Source organism: Thalassophryne amazonica, chromosome 13 (assembly GCF_902500255.1).
Source record: "Thalassophryne amazonica chromosome 13, fThaAma1.1, whole genome shotgun sequence".
NCBI classification, from domain to species: Eukaryota; Metazoa; Chordata; class Actinopteri; order Batrachoidiformes; family Batrachoididae; genus Thalassophryne; species Thalassophryne amazonica.
Genome location: NC_047115.1, coordinates 48,187,052 through 48,204,554, shown reverse-complemented (window position 1 = coordinate 48,204,554; position 17,503 = coordinate 48,187,052). Strand labels below are relative to the sequence as shown.

At 43.6% G+C, this 17,503-nt stretch overlaps 1 protein-coding gene across 6 annotated transcripts in view; it reads left to right on the top strand.

Moving 5' to 3' along the window:
• The window catches only part of LOC117523030 (neurexin-1a-like), a 976,202-nt gene that overhangs the window by 517,889 nt on the left and 440,810 nt on the right, over positions 1-17,503 (top strand). For all 6 annotated transcript variants that reach the window (XM_034184449.1, XM_034184443.1, XM_034184445.1 and 3 more), the window contains one exon: positions 1,612-1,731. In XM_034184449.1, the coding sequence (XP_034040340.1) occupies positions 1,612-1,731 (120 nt within the window). The remainder of the gene's footprint in view (positions 1-1,611; positions 1,732-17,503) is intronic.

Genomic DNA, 17,503 nt, shown 5'->3' with positions numbered 1-17,503 from the left:
ACACTATCTGCAATGAAACAAAAGTCAAAGTAAATTTAAAAATTACTTCTTTTTTTTCCCCCCCATACAGATCCAACTTTCTGATTTGGGGTTGCCATAAACATTTGTTGTTGTATTTTTAAAGCAAGATAGGATTTTCAAACATTATAAAACATTTGCCATCCCACTAATTCTGCCATTTCGTGAACAAAGCGTGGATCAAGTTCATACAGTCACAGAATAATGCCTTTACAGCTGGCTACTTGCTGTACATATATTGTAACGGACAACTGGCCAACTTGACTTACAGAAAAAAAAATCTGCATTTAAAATCTTACTTTGAATACATGTTGAACTTGTATTTCTCCAATTCCTCTTTAAACAAATGGATAAGGCACAGTTGTACTTTTTGCTTGTGCAAGTTCCCTCCTCTGGATTCATAGCCGGTGTCGCAGACCGAGCGGTCCCCCGATCACGCGATTCAAGGATTAACACCTTTTTTCTGCTTCAAACTGCACTCCAGTCATCATCTATCTCAGCGACAGATATCTGAAGCTTTTGTACAACAATCATTTCCACATAATTCAGCATTATTTCATCATAAAAGACAGAGGAAGGGATCAGACCGCAGCGGCTACACGAGCTGTTAGCTGATGCGTTCACTGCGTGTCAGTCATTTCAAAGCATCACAGAGTATTGCCTCATTTATGCTTAAAATGGCCTCGTTTCTGCTTAAAACTGACCTTAGAGTGATTTATGAGGTTTTACCTTATCATCTGATGGTTAATAATCACATTAATCCATTTGTTCCAATTTTAGGGGGGGGGGGGGGGGGGGGCATTCAGTCTGCAACACCAGTATGAGCATATTTTGAGGTGATCACTTGTAATCATGTTATGCTTAACAAAGAGTAATGTTGCACTTTTTAATAAAATAAAATGATTAGAAATATGATATATAAATAAATCAATAAATCAAAGGAATGTTTGTGGATGTTGTATTTGGACAGTCATCCTTCTCAGTGATAGGTACCAAACCCCATACATTACACTCTATAGCTGTTTAACCTGTGACGGTATTAGTGTTCAATCTCTATACTGGAAGACTTAAAATCTATTTTCTCCCAAATGAAAATGTAACCCCCCCCCTCCAAAAAAAAAAACATAATAAAAAAGAATCAGGCCCAGGTGGAAGATGTGTGGAGTTCTCCTTAAATGTGTGACATTAAAATTTTTTACTTTTGTGAAATAAAATGCTAAGTCTAGTGTCCGGATCATTTAAAAGTCATATTCCTGTTCATATTATTCTTTGGTATTCTCTGTGTATTTAACAGTTGTTTTTTTTTGTTTGTTTGTTTTTTTTAAGTAATACTGGATTGAGAAGACCACTTGGCCACATTTTATAATATCGAGCTTTTTAATGTATTTGTAAATGGCAGAGCAGAGCAAAGTTTGTAATTAATGTTAAAGTGTTTAGATCATATTTGTCCAACTGTGTCCACTTCTGTTTGAAGACAACTTGTGTTTTTATGGCTATATGACATTTGATTACAGTGTTGAGTTGAACTGCACACTGCGTCGCCACACACTATAACAGTCTGCTCACTCACTCATTGTGCATCTCTACATTCAGGTCCAAGCACAACATGCCAAGAGGACTCCTGCACCAACCAGGGTGTGTGTCTCCAGCAGTGGGAGGGCTTCAGCTGTGACTGCAGTATGACGACATTTGATGGACCACTTTGTAACGACGGTAGGATGCTTGGTTCTTTACTCTCTCAGTCATGCGGTTTTCAACAGTCATTTCAAAGTGACTCCATAAGTGGCTCAACAGTGGATGTTCAAGGGGCTGTAACTGTCGTTTCACAACAATGCAATGAGAAAATTATTTGTGTACTTGTGTATTTGTATACTGTGTTCCCATAGCACCCATCAGATATTGGTTTTGCACTGCAGTGGAATTAACTGAGCAAGTACACTGCACTGACATATCAGTGTTTTTATTTATTTCATGGCTTTATTTGCTTTGGTATGCTGGCATATTTGTCGAACACCTCTATCCAGGAATCGGGACCTGGTGAAATTGAGAAACAGAATGATGCAGAGTAGTTCCTGCTGAAGGACAACCACTTCTATCCTGATTGTGTTGATTGTTGTTGGCTATGTCGTTTGTCATTAACATTCCATTCAGATGGGCAATTATGTGCTGTTGGGCAATTACACTCAACAAAAATATAAACGCAACACTTTTGGTTTTGCTCCCATTTTGTATGAGATGAACTCAAAGATCTAAACTTTTTTCACATACACAATATCACCATTTCCCTCAAATATTGTTCACAAACCAGTCTAAATCTGTGATAGTGAGCACTTCTCCTTTGCTGAGATAATCCATCCCACCTCACAGGTGTGCCATATCAAGATGCTGATTAGACACCATGATTAGTGCACAGATGTGCCTTAGACTGCCCACAATAAAAGGCCACTCTGAAAGGTGCAGTTTTGTTTTATTGGGGGGATACCAGTTAGTATCTTGTGTGACCACCATTTGCCTCATGCAGTGCAACACATCTCCTTCGCATAGAGTTGATCAGGTTGTCAATTGTGGCCTGTGGAATGTTGGTCCACTCCTCATAAAATGGCTGTGTGAAGTTGCTGGATATTGGCAGAAACTGGTACACGCTGTCGTATACGCCGGTCCAGAGCATCCCAAACATGCTCAATGGCTGACATGTCCGGTGAGTATGCCAGCCATGCAAGAACTGGGACATTTTCAGCTTCCAAGAATTGTGTACAGATCCTTGCAACATGGGGCCGTGCATTATCCTGCTGCAACATGAGGTGATGTTCTTGGATGTATGGCACAACAATGGGCCTCAGGATCTCGTCACGGTATCTCTGTGCATTCAAAATGCCATCAATAAAATGCACCTGTGTTCTTCGTCTATAACAGATGCCTGCTCATACCATAACCCCACCACCACCATGGGCCACTCGATCCACAACATTGACATCAGAAAACCGCTCACCCACACGACGCCACACACGCTGTCTGTCATCTGCCCTGGACAGTGTGAACCGGGATTCATCCGTGAAGAGAACACCTCTCCAACGTGCCAAATGCCAGCGAATGTGAGCATTTGCCCACTCAAGTCGGTTACGACGACGAACTGGAGTCAGGTCGAGACCCCGATGAGGACGACGAGTATGCAGATGAACTTCCCTGAGACGGTTTCTGACAGTTTGTGCAGAAATTCTTTGGTTATGCAAACCGATTGTTTCAGCAGCTGTTCGAGTGGCTGGTCTCAGACGATCTTGGAGGTGAACATGCTGGATGTGGAGGTCCTGGGCTGGTGTGGTTACACGTGGTCTGCGGTTGTGAGGCTGGTTGGATGTACTGCCAAATTCTCTGAAACGCCTTTGGAGACGGCTTATGGTAGAGAAATGACATTCAATACACGAGCAACAGCTCTGGTTGACATTCCTGCTGTCAGCATGCCAATTGCACGCTCCCTCAAATCTTGCGACATCTGTGGCATTGCGCTGTGTGATAAAACTGCACCTTTCAGAGTGGCCTTTTATTGTGGGCAGTCTAAGGCACACCTGTGCACTAATCATGGTGTCTAATCAGCATCTTGATATGGCACACCTGTGAGGTGGGATGGATTATCTCAGCAAAGGAGAAGTGCTCACTATCACAGATTTAGACTGGTTTGTGATCAATATTTGAGGGAAATGGTGATATTGTGTATGTGGAAAAAGTTTTAGATCTTTGAGTTCATCTCATACAAAATGGGAGCAAAACCAAAAGTGTTGCGTTTATATTTTTGTTGAGTGTATGTGGACAGAAGCAATGACTTCAAATGAAAGGCATTGGAGGGGCAGTGCATACCCCCTGTGCACAGACTACACAGGGTGCTGAAGTTTTTATTTTCATTTAGTAATGTGGTGGTGAAACCAATCTACAGTTGTATGTAAAACTTTGGGCACCCCGATGATTTCCATGATTTTCCTTTATAAATCATTGGTTGTTTGGATCAGCAATTTCAGTTAAATATATCATATAGCAGATAAACACAGTGATATTTGAGAAGTGAAATGAAGTTTATAGAATTTACAGAAAGTGTGCAATAATTCTTTAAACAAAATTAGGCAGGTGCATAAATTTGGGCACCCCAACAGAAAAAAAAAATACATCAATATTTAGTAGATCCTCCTTTTGCAGAAATAACAGCCTCTAAATGCTTGCTATAGCTTCCAGTGAGAGTCTGGATTCTGGTTGAAGGTATTTTGGACCATTCTTCTTTACAAAACATCTCGGGTTTGTTGGTTTCCGAGCATGGACAGCCCGCTTAAAATCACACCACAGAATTTCAATAATATTCAGGTCTGGGGACTGAAATGGCCATTCTAGAACATTGTACTTGTCCCTCTGCATGAATGCCTTAGTCGATTTTGAGCAGTGTTTAGGGGAATTGTCTTGTTGAAAGATCCAGCCCCAGCTCAACTTCAACTTTATCACTGATTCATGAACGGTGTTCTCAAAAATGTGCTGATATTGACTGGAATCCATGTGACCCTCAACATTAACAAGATTCCCAGTACCTGCACTGGCCACACAGCCCCACAGCATGATGGAACCACCTCCAAATTTTACTATAGGTAACATGCATATTTTCTTGGATTCTTAACATTTAATACCAAAGATTTCCCACTTTGTCTCTTGTTTTCCACACAGTTCAGTAATTGATGACATGTTCAATCCACACTCCTCTTCTTTGGATTAAAGCTGAAACACGCACACTGAAGTTTGTGATGACATTGCCACACATCTCAAGAGAGATTCTCCAAATTTCTTTTTCATTTTCAGGAATTGATATTCCTGAAAATGAAAATGAAATGGAATCCGAGTGGACCATGTTCTCCACCTCCATTGCTGATGCAGCCGCTCTTAGCTGTGGTCGCAAGGTCTCTGGTGCCTGTCGCGGCAGCAATCCCCGAACCCGGTGGTGGACACCGGAAGTAAGGGATGCCGTCAAGCTGAAGAAGGAGTCCTACTTATCTTTGTTGGTAGGTGGGACCCCAGAGGCAGCTGACAGGTACCGGCAGGCCAAGCGTGCCGCAGCCCGTGCGGTCGCAGAGGCAAAACTCGGGTCTGGGAGGAGTTCGGGGAGGCTATGGAGGAGGACTATCGGTCGGCCTCGAAGAGATTCTGGCAAACCGTCCGACGCATCAGGAGGCGGAAGCAGCTCTCCACCGGCACTGTTTATGGTGTGAGTGGGGAGCTGTTGACCCTGACTGAGGATGTTGTTGGGTGGTGGAAGGAGTACTTTGAGGATCTCCTCAATCCCATCGTCACGTCTTCCGAAGAGGAGGCAGAGACTGGGGACCCAGAGGCGGACTCATCCATTACCCAGGCAGAAGTCACCGAGGTGGTTAGAAAGCTCCTCGGTGGCAAGGCTCCTGGGGTGGATGAAATCCATCCTGAGTACCTTAAGTCTCTGGATGTTGTGGGACTGTCTTGGCTGACACGCCTCTGCAACATCGCGTGGCGATCGGGGACAGTGCCTCTGGATTTGCAGACCGGGGTGGTGGTTTAAGAAGGGGGACCGGAGGGTGTGTTCCAACTATAGGGGGATCACACTCCTCAGCCTCCCCGGTAAGGTCTATTCCAGAGTACTGGAGAGGAGAATTCAACCGATGGTCGAACCTCGGATTCAGGAGGAGCAGTGTGGTTTTCATCCTGGTCGCAGCACACTGGACCAGCTCTACACGCTCCATCGGGTGCTCGAGGGTTCATGGGAGTTCACCCAACCAGTCCACATGTGTTTTGTGGATCTGGAGAAGGCATTCGACCGTGTCCCTCAGGGCACCCTGTGGGGAGTGCTCCGGGAGTACGGGGTCCGGGGTCCTTTGCTAAGGGCTATCTGGTCCCTGTACGACCGCAGCAGGAGCTTGGTTCGCATTGCCGGTAGTAAGTCAAACCTGTTTCCAGTGCACGTTGGCCTCCGCCAGGGCTGCCCTTTGTCACCGGTTCTGTTCATTATTTTTATGGACAGAATTTCTAGGCGTGGCCAGGGTGTAGAGGGGGTCTGGTTTGTGAACCACAGAATCTCGTCTCTGCTGTTTGCGGACGATGTGGTTCTGTTGGCTTTGTCAAATCAGGACCTTCAGCGTACACTGGGGCGGTTTGCAGCCGAGTGTGAGGCGTCCGGGATGAAAATCAGCACCTCCAAATCTGAGGCCATGGTTCTCGACCGGAAGAAGGTGCTTTGCCCTCTTCAGGTCGGTGGAGTGTCCTTGCCTCAAGTGGAGGAGTTTAAGTATCTCAGGGTCTTGTTCACGAGTGAGGGACGGATGGAGCATGAGATCGATAGATGGATCGGTGCAGCGTCTGCAGTGATGCAGTCGCTGTATTGGACCGTCGTGGTGAAGAGAGAGCTGAGTAGGGGGGCAGAGCTCTCGATTTACCGATCGATCTACGTTCCGATCCTCACCTATGGTCATGAGATTTGTCTCATGACTGAAAGAACGAGATCGCGAGTACAAGCGGCCGAGATGAGTTTCCTCTACAGGGTGGCTGGGCGCTCCCTTAGAGATAGGGTGAGGAGCTCGGTCACTCGGGAGGAGCTCGGAGTCGAGCCGCTGCTCCTCCACGTCGAAAGGAGACAGTTGAGGTGGCTCGGGCATCTTTTCCGGATGCCCCCTGGACGCCTCGCTGGAGAGGTGTTCCGGGCACCTCCCATTGGGAGGAGGCCCCGGGGAAGACCCAGGACACGCTGGAAGGATTACATCTCTCTGCTGGCTTGGGAACGCCTTGGGGTCCCCCCGGAGGTGCTGGGGGAGGTGTGTGTGGATCGGGAGGTCTGGGCGGCTTTGCTTGAGCTGCTGCCCCCGCGACCTGACTCTGGATAAAGCGGAAGAAAATGGATGGATGGATGGATGGATGGCTACGTCTCATGTATGGGATAGCATGGCCCACTGCCAGCAGTGTCTAGTAGCTGGCAACGGTGCACACGTGTGCCCTCCACGCACACACATGCCGCATGTGCATGCATAGCTGCTCATTATAAACACACACATATGCACACACACCCAGCAATCATGTCATCAGTCCAGCACCTACTCTGTGTGCACACGCATGTGAGGTCAGTAACGCTGGGAAGTGGAGGACAAGCGCAGATGTGGTTGCATGACTGATTGAGTGACCGCACCATGCCAGCTTTGACACATATGGCGTGAGTCCGGTCCATACTTTGGTTGTACGCCGATGTTCAGTACTGGCAGGGACTGTGCGAAGGGAGGAACACAGCACTCCCTCCCACTCCGGTCCCGTGTTTGCCATCCAGACATTTGGACATCGGGCAGTCTTCAGCGCCTTTTATGGTTGTCTGACTGCAGTCTGTGTCATCTACCTGTTGTCTACATATGCTTTGGATGCCATCGTGCTGGTGTACACAAGGTAATCTTAATGCGTTCTGACACTGCTGACCAGGCCTCTTTCCCTCCCGACTGTGTCCAATTAAGGAAATATTTGCCATGTCGGGCTGGTTCCTGCACATTCTTGCTATGTGTGACGGGGGCTTAAGTCACGTGACCTTTCAAACTTGTAAACAAAAAAGTGACTTATACTTCTCAAAATAAGGTATATAAACCAGTCTCTCAGCATAAACCCTCCTAATCTGCATACATTTTAAAGTGTGCTCTCTGTCACTCCTTATAATCTATTCCATAAATCCACTCCCCAAACTGAAATGCACATACTCTTTATAGTTATCGTGATTCAGATAAGCAAATTTTATGCTGCTGCATGTATTCCATTTTATCAAGAAATATGTGCTAACTTAGTAGTATGTCTATTTTATTTCTGTATAAATTAATTTAAATGTAGCAGTTGTAAGATAAATTTATGGCAGTTTTTATTCACAATGTAAAATTTTCATTGGATGTGGACGCACCAAGATGAATGTCTCTTTAAACACGATGGGAGATTCCAGAGCATTCCATAAATTAATAGAACCACTTCTGTTAGCTTTTGAATGATTAACTGGGAAAATTTTGGGAAACTGGGGCACATTTGGCTACATATAAAGCACACACTGTGACACACTGGTTCATCTTGTGCTAACACCAAGGAAAAACATTGTAAAGAGTTATCATGACTTCAAGGAGAACGAAGGCTTCTTGTGCAGTTTTTGATGTCCACAAGTCAGGTTCCTTCTTAGCTACCAGGTCTAAGATGCACATTCCCATGAAATACTGTGTAATTTATTACACAAAAATATAAGAAGCTTGGACCTATGCAGAATTTACATAATTGAGGAAGGCCCTCCGGCTGTCACCCATAGGTTTTTCTCGAGACCCAGAAAAGACATTTTGAAGCCCAATAATTGCCCCTTTGGATGTTGCCATGTTGACAGTGTGTACTCAGCCAAACCCATATGTACGTCATGACAAACCCATAAGTAGCTAAAGAGGTGGAGAATGGGTGAGAATGTGCATGACCTGAGAGGAACAAATGAAACCCCAGCATGCCCCAATTTTCCAGTTATTGATCAAGCTAAGCTAATCGGCTAACCTTATTTTGAGTGTTTATGAAATCATGGATACTGACTGGGTCATAATTTTTGCTTATTAAAATGTATGACCTCTACTAAGTACTTCTGGATTAATTGGACCTAATGTCATCAAGCTACCAATAGCTGTTAAAAGTGCTGATGCCATTAGCATCCAAAAATCCAAACAAGATGAGATCTTCAACAGTATTTCAACAGATATACTGAAGCACAGGCATCTTGCATGAACTGTTAACCACACAACAAGTCATATTATTACAGATATTTGTCATAAAATGTTTAGAAATGACAGTCATGGTCCCTCACTAGCTGCCACAGGAGCTCTTAACTCCACACAGCAGGCCAGACTAGCTTTCACTCAGAACAACCACACCTCTAATTATGCATAACTTTATGGCGAGCAGTACAGTTGTCATGGAGGGGAAAACAAGCTATAAGGACCAAAACCATGTTTTTGTACCAGACTGTCAACGTGTTCATTTCTCCTCTAAATTTTGGCATTTTAATATGTGCTTGTAAGGGAATGTGCTGCCTTTAGGAGCCATCTTAAATGGGCCAGCCAAAGAACTGTAACATTTTCCTTCTTCTGAATGACATCATTTTGAATGTCGGATGCTTACCACCGAAAATAACACACAGGAATTAACTTTTTCCTAAAGTTCCACCAGAACCCCAGGATTGCAACTAAGAAACAAGTTGGAGGCATCACAAAGAAATGTGACAGGCTCACCACTAAGTAACTTACAAGCAAGTTGGAGGCATCAGATAGAAATGTGACAGGATCAGAACTAAGAAACTTAAAAGCAAATTGGAGGCATCAGATAGAAATGGGACCGGATCACTACTAGGTAACTTACAAGCAAGTTGGAGGCATCAGATAGAAATGTGACAGGATCACAATGAATAAACTTACAAGCAAATTGGAAGCATCAGATGGAAATGTGACAGGATCACAACTAACTTGCCAGCAAGTTGGAGGCATCACAACAAAATGTGATCGGATCACCACTAAGTAACTTACAAGCAAGTTGGAGGCATCAGATGGATGTATGACAGGATCACAACTAAGTAGCTTACAAGCAAATTGAAGGCATCAGATAGAAATGTGACAGGATCACAACTAAGAAACTTTCAAGCAAACTGAAGGCATCAGATAGAAATGTGACAGGATCACAACTAAGTAACTTACAATCAAGTTGGAGACATCAGATAGAAATGTGACAGGATCACAACTAAGTAACTTACCAGCCAGGACAGATTTATCCCATCATAACATCACATCTCTTTTTTTCTTATGTGCCTTTACTTTGGTGGTTATGGAGCAGAAGTGGTGGGCACAACTCAACAAAATTTTTAGGGCCCCTTCACACATAACATGATGTTGGGCAACAGATGCAGAAACAAGGAAAAAAAATCTGCGAACAAAAAATGAAATGGAGAACTGCAAAACATTCCACCTGCTGTTGAGAGGGACACACAGAGGTCAGACAGGCGTGCACGATACCACGGCGATGGTTTTATGCACGCTCGAGTTTCCGCGCACAAACACAGGGTGAGCACGTGGAAGGTCGTGCACACAGCAGGGGAGCAAAAAAAAACAAAAAACAAAAAAAAAACAATTTATAATAATTCCTGTTATAAATAGCAGACTTAGCCTCTGCCTAGATGTACACCAGGAAGTATTGAAATGATGTGGATTACTGTTCTCCCTTTTATGTTTTACATGAATTACCTGATGTGCTCCTCTGCTCTGTGTCAGCCTGATCCTGTCAGATCTCAGAAGCTAATCAGAGCAGGATCTGGTTAGCACTTGAATGGGAGACCTCTTTGGAACACCAGCGGCTGTGTGTGTTTCTCTGGGTAAAACTGGAGTTGCATCAGGAAGGGCATCCGGCGTAAAACTTGTGACAATTACCAATGCGGATCAGGCTGTATCCGCTGTGGCGACCCCGAACAACACCGGGAGCAGCTGAATGAACAACACCCTGATGTGCTCCTCTCATGAAGACCTCAGCGGGCTCTTGTCTCATGAATAGCTGGCTCCCGTGTCATGAAGAGCCAGCACCTGTCTCATGAAGACATCAGCCGGCATGGCATGTCCAGCGCACAGTGTTCCGCTGGTGGTCGAATTGCAAATGTGATATGTGTTTTAATTATTACAATGTGGGGAAATCCTGCAGTGATACGTGCCTCACTGTGATTTTCACCATGGCATGATATTCACCAGCGTTGCAGTACACTGACACGTCTGTCAGCTGAAGCAGTGGTCAGCTAAAGCGATATGTGTTTTAATTTCCATGTGAGGACAGCATGCCGAATTCCATGCCTCACGGTGAAGTTATGCAATGTCATATTCTACAAGCCACTACATGTGTTCTCCAGCTGTGACTTGTGAGCACAGATATCTGAACAGCTGCACGTTGCAGAGACACATCCACCTTTGTTTGCGGACCTCGTCAGGTCACAGAAAAAGAGGCTCACTCTCTGTTCCTTTGTTCTGTGATTTTAATTTTATGTATGTATTATTATTTTTGTCCTGCATCTGTCTGATGTCTGTATTTTTAATTAAACACCTTCCGTGCATAGTCCGGTCCAGCTGATAGTTGGCGGTCAGCTGACAGGCGTCATATGTCCACAGCAAAGCATATGAGCAAAGCGATCACACATGAAAATTCAGTAGGTATATATGTGAATGAGTTCACACCTTTACCCTTATTTGTTTTATTTAGTTTCCACTCTTTCTGTTTGTCATGTAAATTGCAATTCATGTGGTGGAAGTGACATCAGCCTGCCTGGCCAGCTTTGCGCCATACCGTGCGCTCAGATGCTGGTCGGTCCTCATGTCATGAGGACATGAGCGCCCGCCCGCACATGTGCATTGCGTGTTCACCAGCTGAGTTGCAGTACACAGCAGTCAGCTGTTCCAGCAGCGCACTGTGCTGGAGAGTGACCGGAATCCGGGACCCTCAGCCACAACTGACAATGTTAGATTCATGGTGTGTGTGTGTGTGTGTGCATGTGTGCGCGTGCGTGTGTGTTCTGGTGGGGGGGGTGTCTGGTGACAGCCCAGATATATTAAATATGGTAAGTAATTCAACAACAACAAAAAACGTAGTTTCCATTCAACAGTTGATTCACAGTACAGAAAGTATTAAACAAGAAATATTAAGAAATAAAAATACACATGGAAAATAATTTTAATAATCTCATTTGTGCATTTTCTCTGGCTTGACTGCATCCCAGTTCCCTTGTCTGTTTCAGTTTCACTTAATTGATTATTTTATAAGCGCAGACAGAAGCAAACATGATTTTAGGGTTTACAAATACTGTGTTTTATTCGATAAAATATTAGCTGTATTGAAGTTAGCTGACCTATATTTAGTGGAAGCAATTGGTTTATTAACAGCGTCTTTGAGCGACCCATGATCTTTATGTGTGCAGGGGAAAGGGGAGTCTGGTTCAAGTCGCCTGTTATAAACAACAAAAATGGCGTCACCACTCGCTACGCACCAGGGGGAAAAAAATTCAAACCAGCCGCATGAAATCAATCAATCAATCAATCAATTTTTTTTATATAGCGCCAAATCACAACAAACAGTTGCCCCAAGGCGCTTTATATTGTAAGGCAAGGCCATACAATAATTATGTAAAACCCCAACGGTCAAAACGACCCCCTGTGAGCAAGCACTTGGCTACAGTGGGAAGGAAAAACTCCCTTTTAACAGGAAGAAACCTCCAGCAGAACCAGGCTCAGGGAGGGGCAGTCTTCTGCTGGGACTGGTTGGGGCTGAGGGAGAGAACCAGGAAAAAGACATGCTGTGGAGGGGAGCAGAGATCGATCACTAATGATTAAATGCAGAGTGGTGCATACAGAGCAAAAAGAAAAAGAAACAGTGCATCATGGGAACCCCCCAGCAGTCTACGTCTATAGCAGCATAACTAAGGGATGGTTCAGGGTCACCTGATCCAGCCCTAACTATAAGCTTTAGCAAAAAGGAAAGTTTTAAGCCTAATCTTAAAAGTAGAGAGGGTGTCTGTCTCCCTGATCTGAATTGGGAGCTGGTTCCACAGGAGAGGAGCCTGAAAGCTGAAGGCTCTGCCTCCCATTCTACTCTTACAAACCCTAGGAACTACAAGTAAGCCTGCAGTCTGAGAGCGAAGCGCTCTATTGGGGTAATATGGTACTACGAGGTCCCTAAGATAAGATGGGACCTGATTATTCAAAACCTTATAAGTAAGAAGAAGAATTTTAAATTCTATTCTAGAATTAACAGGAAGCCAATGAAGAGAGGCCAATATGGGTGAGATATGCTCTCTCCTTCTAGTCCCCGTCAGTACTCTAGCTGCAGCATTTTGAATTAACTGAAGGCTTTTTAGGGAACTTTTAGGACAACCTGATAATAATGAATTACAATAGTCCAGCCTAGAGGAAATAAATGCATGAATTAGTTTTTCAGCATCACTCTGAGACAAGACCTTTCTGATTTTAGAGATATTGCGTAAATGCAAAAAAGCAGTCCTACATATTTGTTTAATATGCACTTTGAATGACATATCCTGATCAAAAATGACTCCAAGATTTCTCACAGTATTACTAGAGGTCAGGGTAATGCCATCCAGAGTAAGGATCTGGTTAGACACCATGTTTCTAAGATTTGTGGGGCCAAGTACAATAACTTCAGTTTTATCTGAGTTTAAAAGCAGGAAATTAGAGGTCATCCATGTCTTTATGTCTGTAAGACAATCCTGCAGTTTAGCTAATTGGTGTGTGTCCTCTGGCTTCATGGATAGATAAAGCTGGGTATCATCTGCGTAACAATGAAAATTTAAGCAATACCGTCTAATAATACTGCCTAAGGGAAGCATGTATAAAGTGAATAAAATTGGTCCTAGCACAGAACCTTGTGGAACTCCATAATTAACTTTAGTCTGTGAAGAAGATTCCCCATTTACATGAACAAATTGTAATCTATTAGACAAATATGATTCAAACCACCGCAGCGCAGTGCCTTTAATACCTATGGCATGCTCTAATCTCTGTAATAAAATTTTATGGTCAACAGTATCAAAAGCAGCACTGAGATCTAACAGAACAAGCACAGAGATGAGTCCACTGTCCGAGGCCATAAGAAGATCATTTGTAACCTTCACTAATGCTGTTTCTGTACTATGATGAATTCTAAAACCTGACTGAAACTCTTCAAATAGACCATTCCTCTGCAGATGATCAGTTAGCTGTTTTACAACTACCCTTTCAAGAATTTTTGCGGCCATCAAAAGAAGTCAAACGCAAGTCCATTTTTATATAGATTTTTTTTAATCAAAAAGGGTAATGTAATCCAACAACAAATCACACCCACAATTATGTGCCATCGATTGTTGTGTGGGCCGCCAGAAGAGGAGGTACTGCTGGCCCACCACCAGAGGGCGCCCTGCCTGAAGTGCGGGCTTCAGGCACGAGAGGGCGCTGCCGCCACGGACACAGCCGGGGGTGACAGCTGTCACTCATTATCTCTTGACAGCTGTCACCCATCTACACTACATCATCTCACTCCATAAAGACCGGACGTCATCTCCACCTCGTTGCCGAGATATCATCTACCTGTGAAGGTAATTCTCTGCTGTATCTAAAACTGTGTCATAGTCTGAACTCTTTTGCAGCCGTTTTCCTGTGGTGTGCCTTATCTGCTGGATTGGTGTTTGGTGTGAACAGCGACGGCTTCGCTTCACACCCAAACCAGATAAGTGGTTTAACAGGAGCTGCACGAGTGTGTGATTAGAGGTGGAGGTGACTTTCCACCTTCTGACTGTTTTTGTTACTGGGTGTGCACACACCCACATCTCACTGTTTGTGCTCCTCGCCAGCAGTACCAGATCCGACAGTCGGGACGGTGATCACCTGGGAATTCGGGACTTGGCGGCTCCAGTATTCATCGGGTTCTGTGGCGGTGGAAATCGTGTGGTCCCGGCTCTTCTCAGGACAGACGTCTTCTATCCTCGAGCCTGCCCACATGTCACCTTGGTGTATTGACTGCTATCAGATTCTGTGATTGTCTGTATAATCGTTGTGCACATTCACAACATTAAATTGTTACCTTTTGGCTCATCTATTGACCGTTCATTTGTGCCCCCTGTTGTGGGTCTGTGTCACTACACTTTCCCCAACATCGATGTTCCCTTATTTCCCAATAACTGCGAGGAAACAACTAATGTCCCTGCAACACAATGTTATTGCAGGGCTGGAACCCCCCACCCCCACGTGCAAGAAGGATCATGGGGTCCCTGACATAGAGAATGGTTTCCAATGTTAGCTGAAAAACTAATATGCTAACGAAAAACTTTGCATCGCCAATTATCTGTCAGCTTATTAGCTTAACTGCGCCCTCCGCTGTGGGGCAGATTTCATTTGGTTAACTCCCAAAATCAAGCTCACTGCAGTTATAAATATCCTCTGCTTCAATATGTGCTTTGTAAGTTGACGAGTCGGAGTGAATCTCAGTGCAGCTTTTATTTCTGCAGCTCCGCTTTGAATATTTATTGTTCTGCTGAGGGAGAAGATCTCCTTCTGCACCGGCGTTGAGAATCATATTAACGACTCTGTGGGGGGAAACTCCCACATTTGGTGACATCTGCTTGACACTTTATGAAAGCTCATTAAAATATGAAAGATGTGCCACTAGAGGGAGCAACAAACATCATATTCTGCTAAATAATACATCAGCAACGTATCAAACAAAAGCATTCATTTTAATGAAAATAGTGCACCCATGACAAAGATATTAATGTTTACCTTATGGCACAGGATACAATTTAAAAGTTCTGTGATATTAATCTCTCTTACTGGCAAATGGGTGCTCCGTTTGTGCAACCGTGCTCTCATTAATGTTTATTTTTCGGTGTTTCGCTTTCGCGAGATGGTCTTCTTCCTTATGCAAATCATGCTCAGGGGGATTGTGTTTGGTCATTATTTTCTTCTGCAGCAGTTCACACTGTGAGGGGCGAATGGGCGAAGTGCTGAACCGCATTAAGACAAGAAGAACATCGTCGGCACTCTGGATATGACACGAAAGCATGTTAATGCATTCGGTGTCACTCCAGCAGCGTGATAAGGCCTCGTCTTTTGTTATCAACAGAAAGCGCTATTAGATTCCAAGCAGCGTTATAGACCCACACGGACCTGCTGTCTAGGATAACGCTGAGCGGATTCTTCTGTCGGTGAGATGCAAGCTTTAGTGTAGCTCCTCCTGATCCTTGCCCTCCTTTGCTTACTTTACTCTCACTCTTTGGACTGCGTTTGGGTCACCACAGGAGGCTGTGGAAGGGTGTTTCAGATGACAAATTCCTCATGACCCTGCTTTAATTTCTGAAGACTGAAAGAATGCATTTCTGATTATACATATTCATCCTGAGTGGGTCTACAGAGCTCACCGATAGCACCTGGGAGAAGAGCCGCATGCATATATTACATCCGAAAAAAAGCTGTACTTGTGTAGTTACTGTAGCTTGCTTCAGTAGTCCTGCTGATGAGACAACTGAAGTGATTAGTGTACATGTTGTACATGTGTAATGTGTGACCACCACCACTGGTGGCCTTGGTTTCTACTAGATCTAGGCTTTGGAATTGAAAGAAGCTGGCAAGCTTATTTCCACTAAGATGCAACTGGAAAACCATGCATGTTGAGAGAGAAAACACATGTAGGAGCATGCACTGGTGCCACATCCACCACACAACTGAACTGCATTGGGTCCTGGATGGCAACCACTGAGACAAACAACCGACCCATCCCCCCTCTCAGAAGTGAATGAATGAATTCATGGTTTATTTGGACATTATGCATACATTAACATTCCAGCACTGCCAATATCCAGTACATCCAGTCCAGTCAGTCCGAATAGGAGTGGGGGGAAGTAAAACTTATGTATGTAATTATGTATTTTTCAGTCACATTAATCAGTCAAACTTAATCAGTCAAACTCTAAGGACACAATTCGCACGTTTTCAACAATATACAATCGCAGTCTATCGACACATAAAACACAAAACTCAGCTTACTTCATTAGATACATATCCAGAGAACACCATTTCTTTATATAGATATTTAAACCGGTAAATATTTGGACATCGTTTGAGTTCCTTAGTTAGATTATTCCAAGTGGAGACACAGAAGCCTTTCCTGGTCGTCCAAGCACCAGCAGTTTTAAAATGATACAAGCCCCTTAAATTATATATTCCTTCTCTCTCCGTAAAAAAATCTTGAATTCTAAAGGGCAGTTGCTTAATTTTCACTTTGTACATTAATTGAACAGTCTTGAATGAAATCATATCAGAGTTTTAATATTTTAGATTTAATGAACAATGGTTTGGTGTGGTCTCGATACCCTGCATTGTGGATTGCTCTTTTTTGAAGAAGGACTAATGGTTGCAATATAGTTTTATAGTTGTTGCCCCAGACTTCAGCAGAGTAAGTCAGGTAGGGTTCAACCAATGTGCAATACAGAGTATGTAGTGTTTTACAATCAAGAACGTGCTTTGCCTTATTTAATACTGCAATACTTTTTGATACTTTCTTTTAAATATGTTGAATATGAGCTTTCCAATGAATTCTTTCATCAATAATGACACCTAAAAACTTGTTCTCTTTGACACATTCTATGTTTACCCCTTGAGTGCTCAACTGAATTTGTATGTCATTTTTATAATTTCCAAATAACATTATTTTAGTTTAAGACAAATTTAATGATAATTTGTTAATATCAAACCATCTCTTTAACTTTGTCACTTCTGGTCCTAACTCAGATAACCAGTAAGTAACCATCAATGTGTTGTAGCCAAGTAAAATGTTGATGTGGCCTTGGCTTACAACCAACCACTGTGTCCTCAACACTGAGGCACCTACATTCCTTCCCACTGTGAGTGATATTCCTCATCTGAGTCTTCTAACATTTATC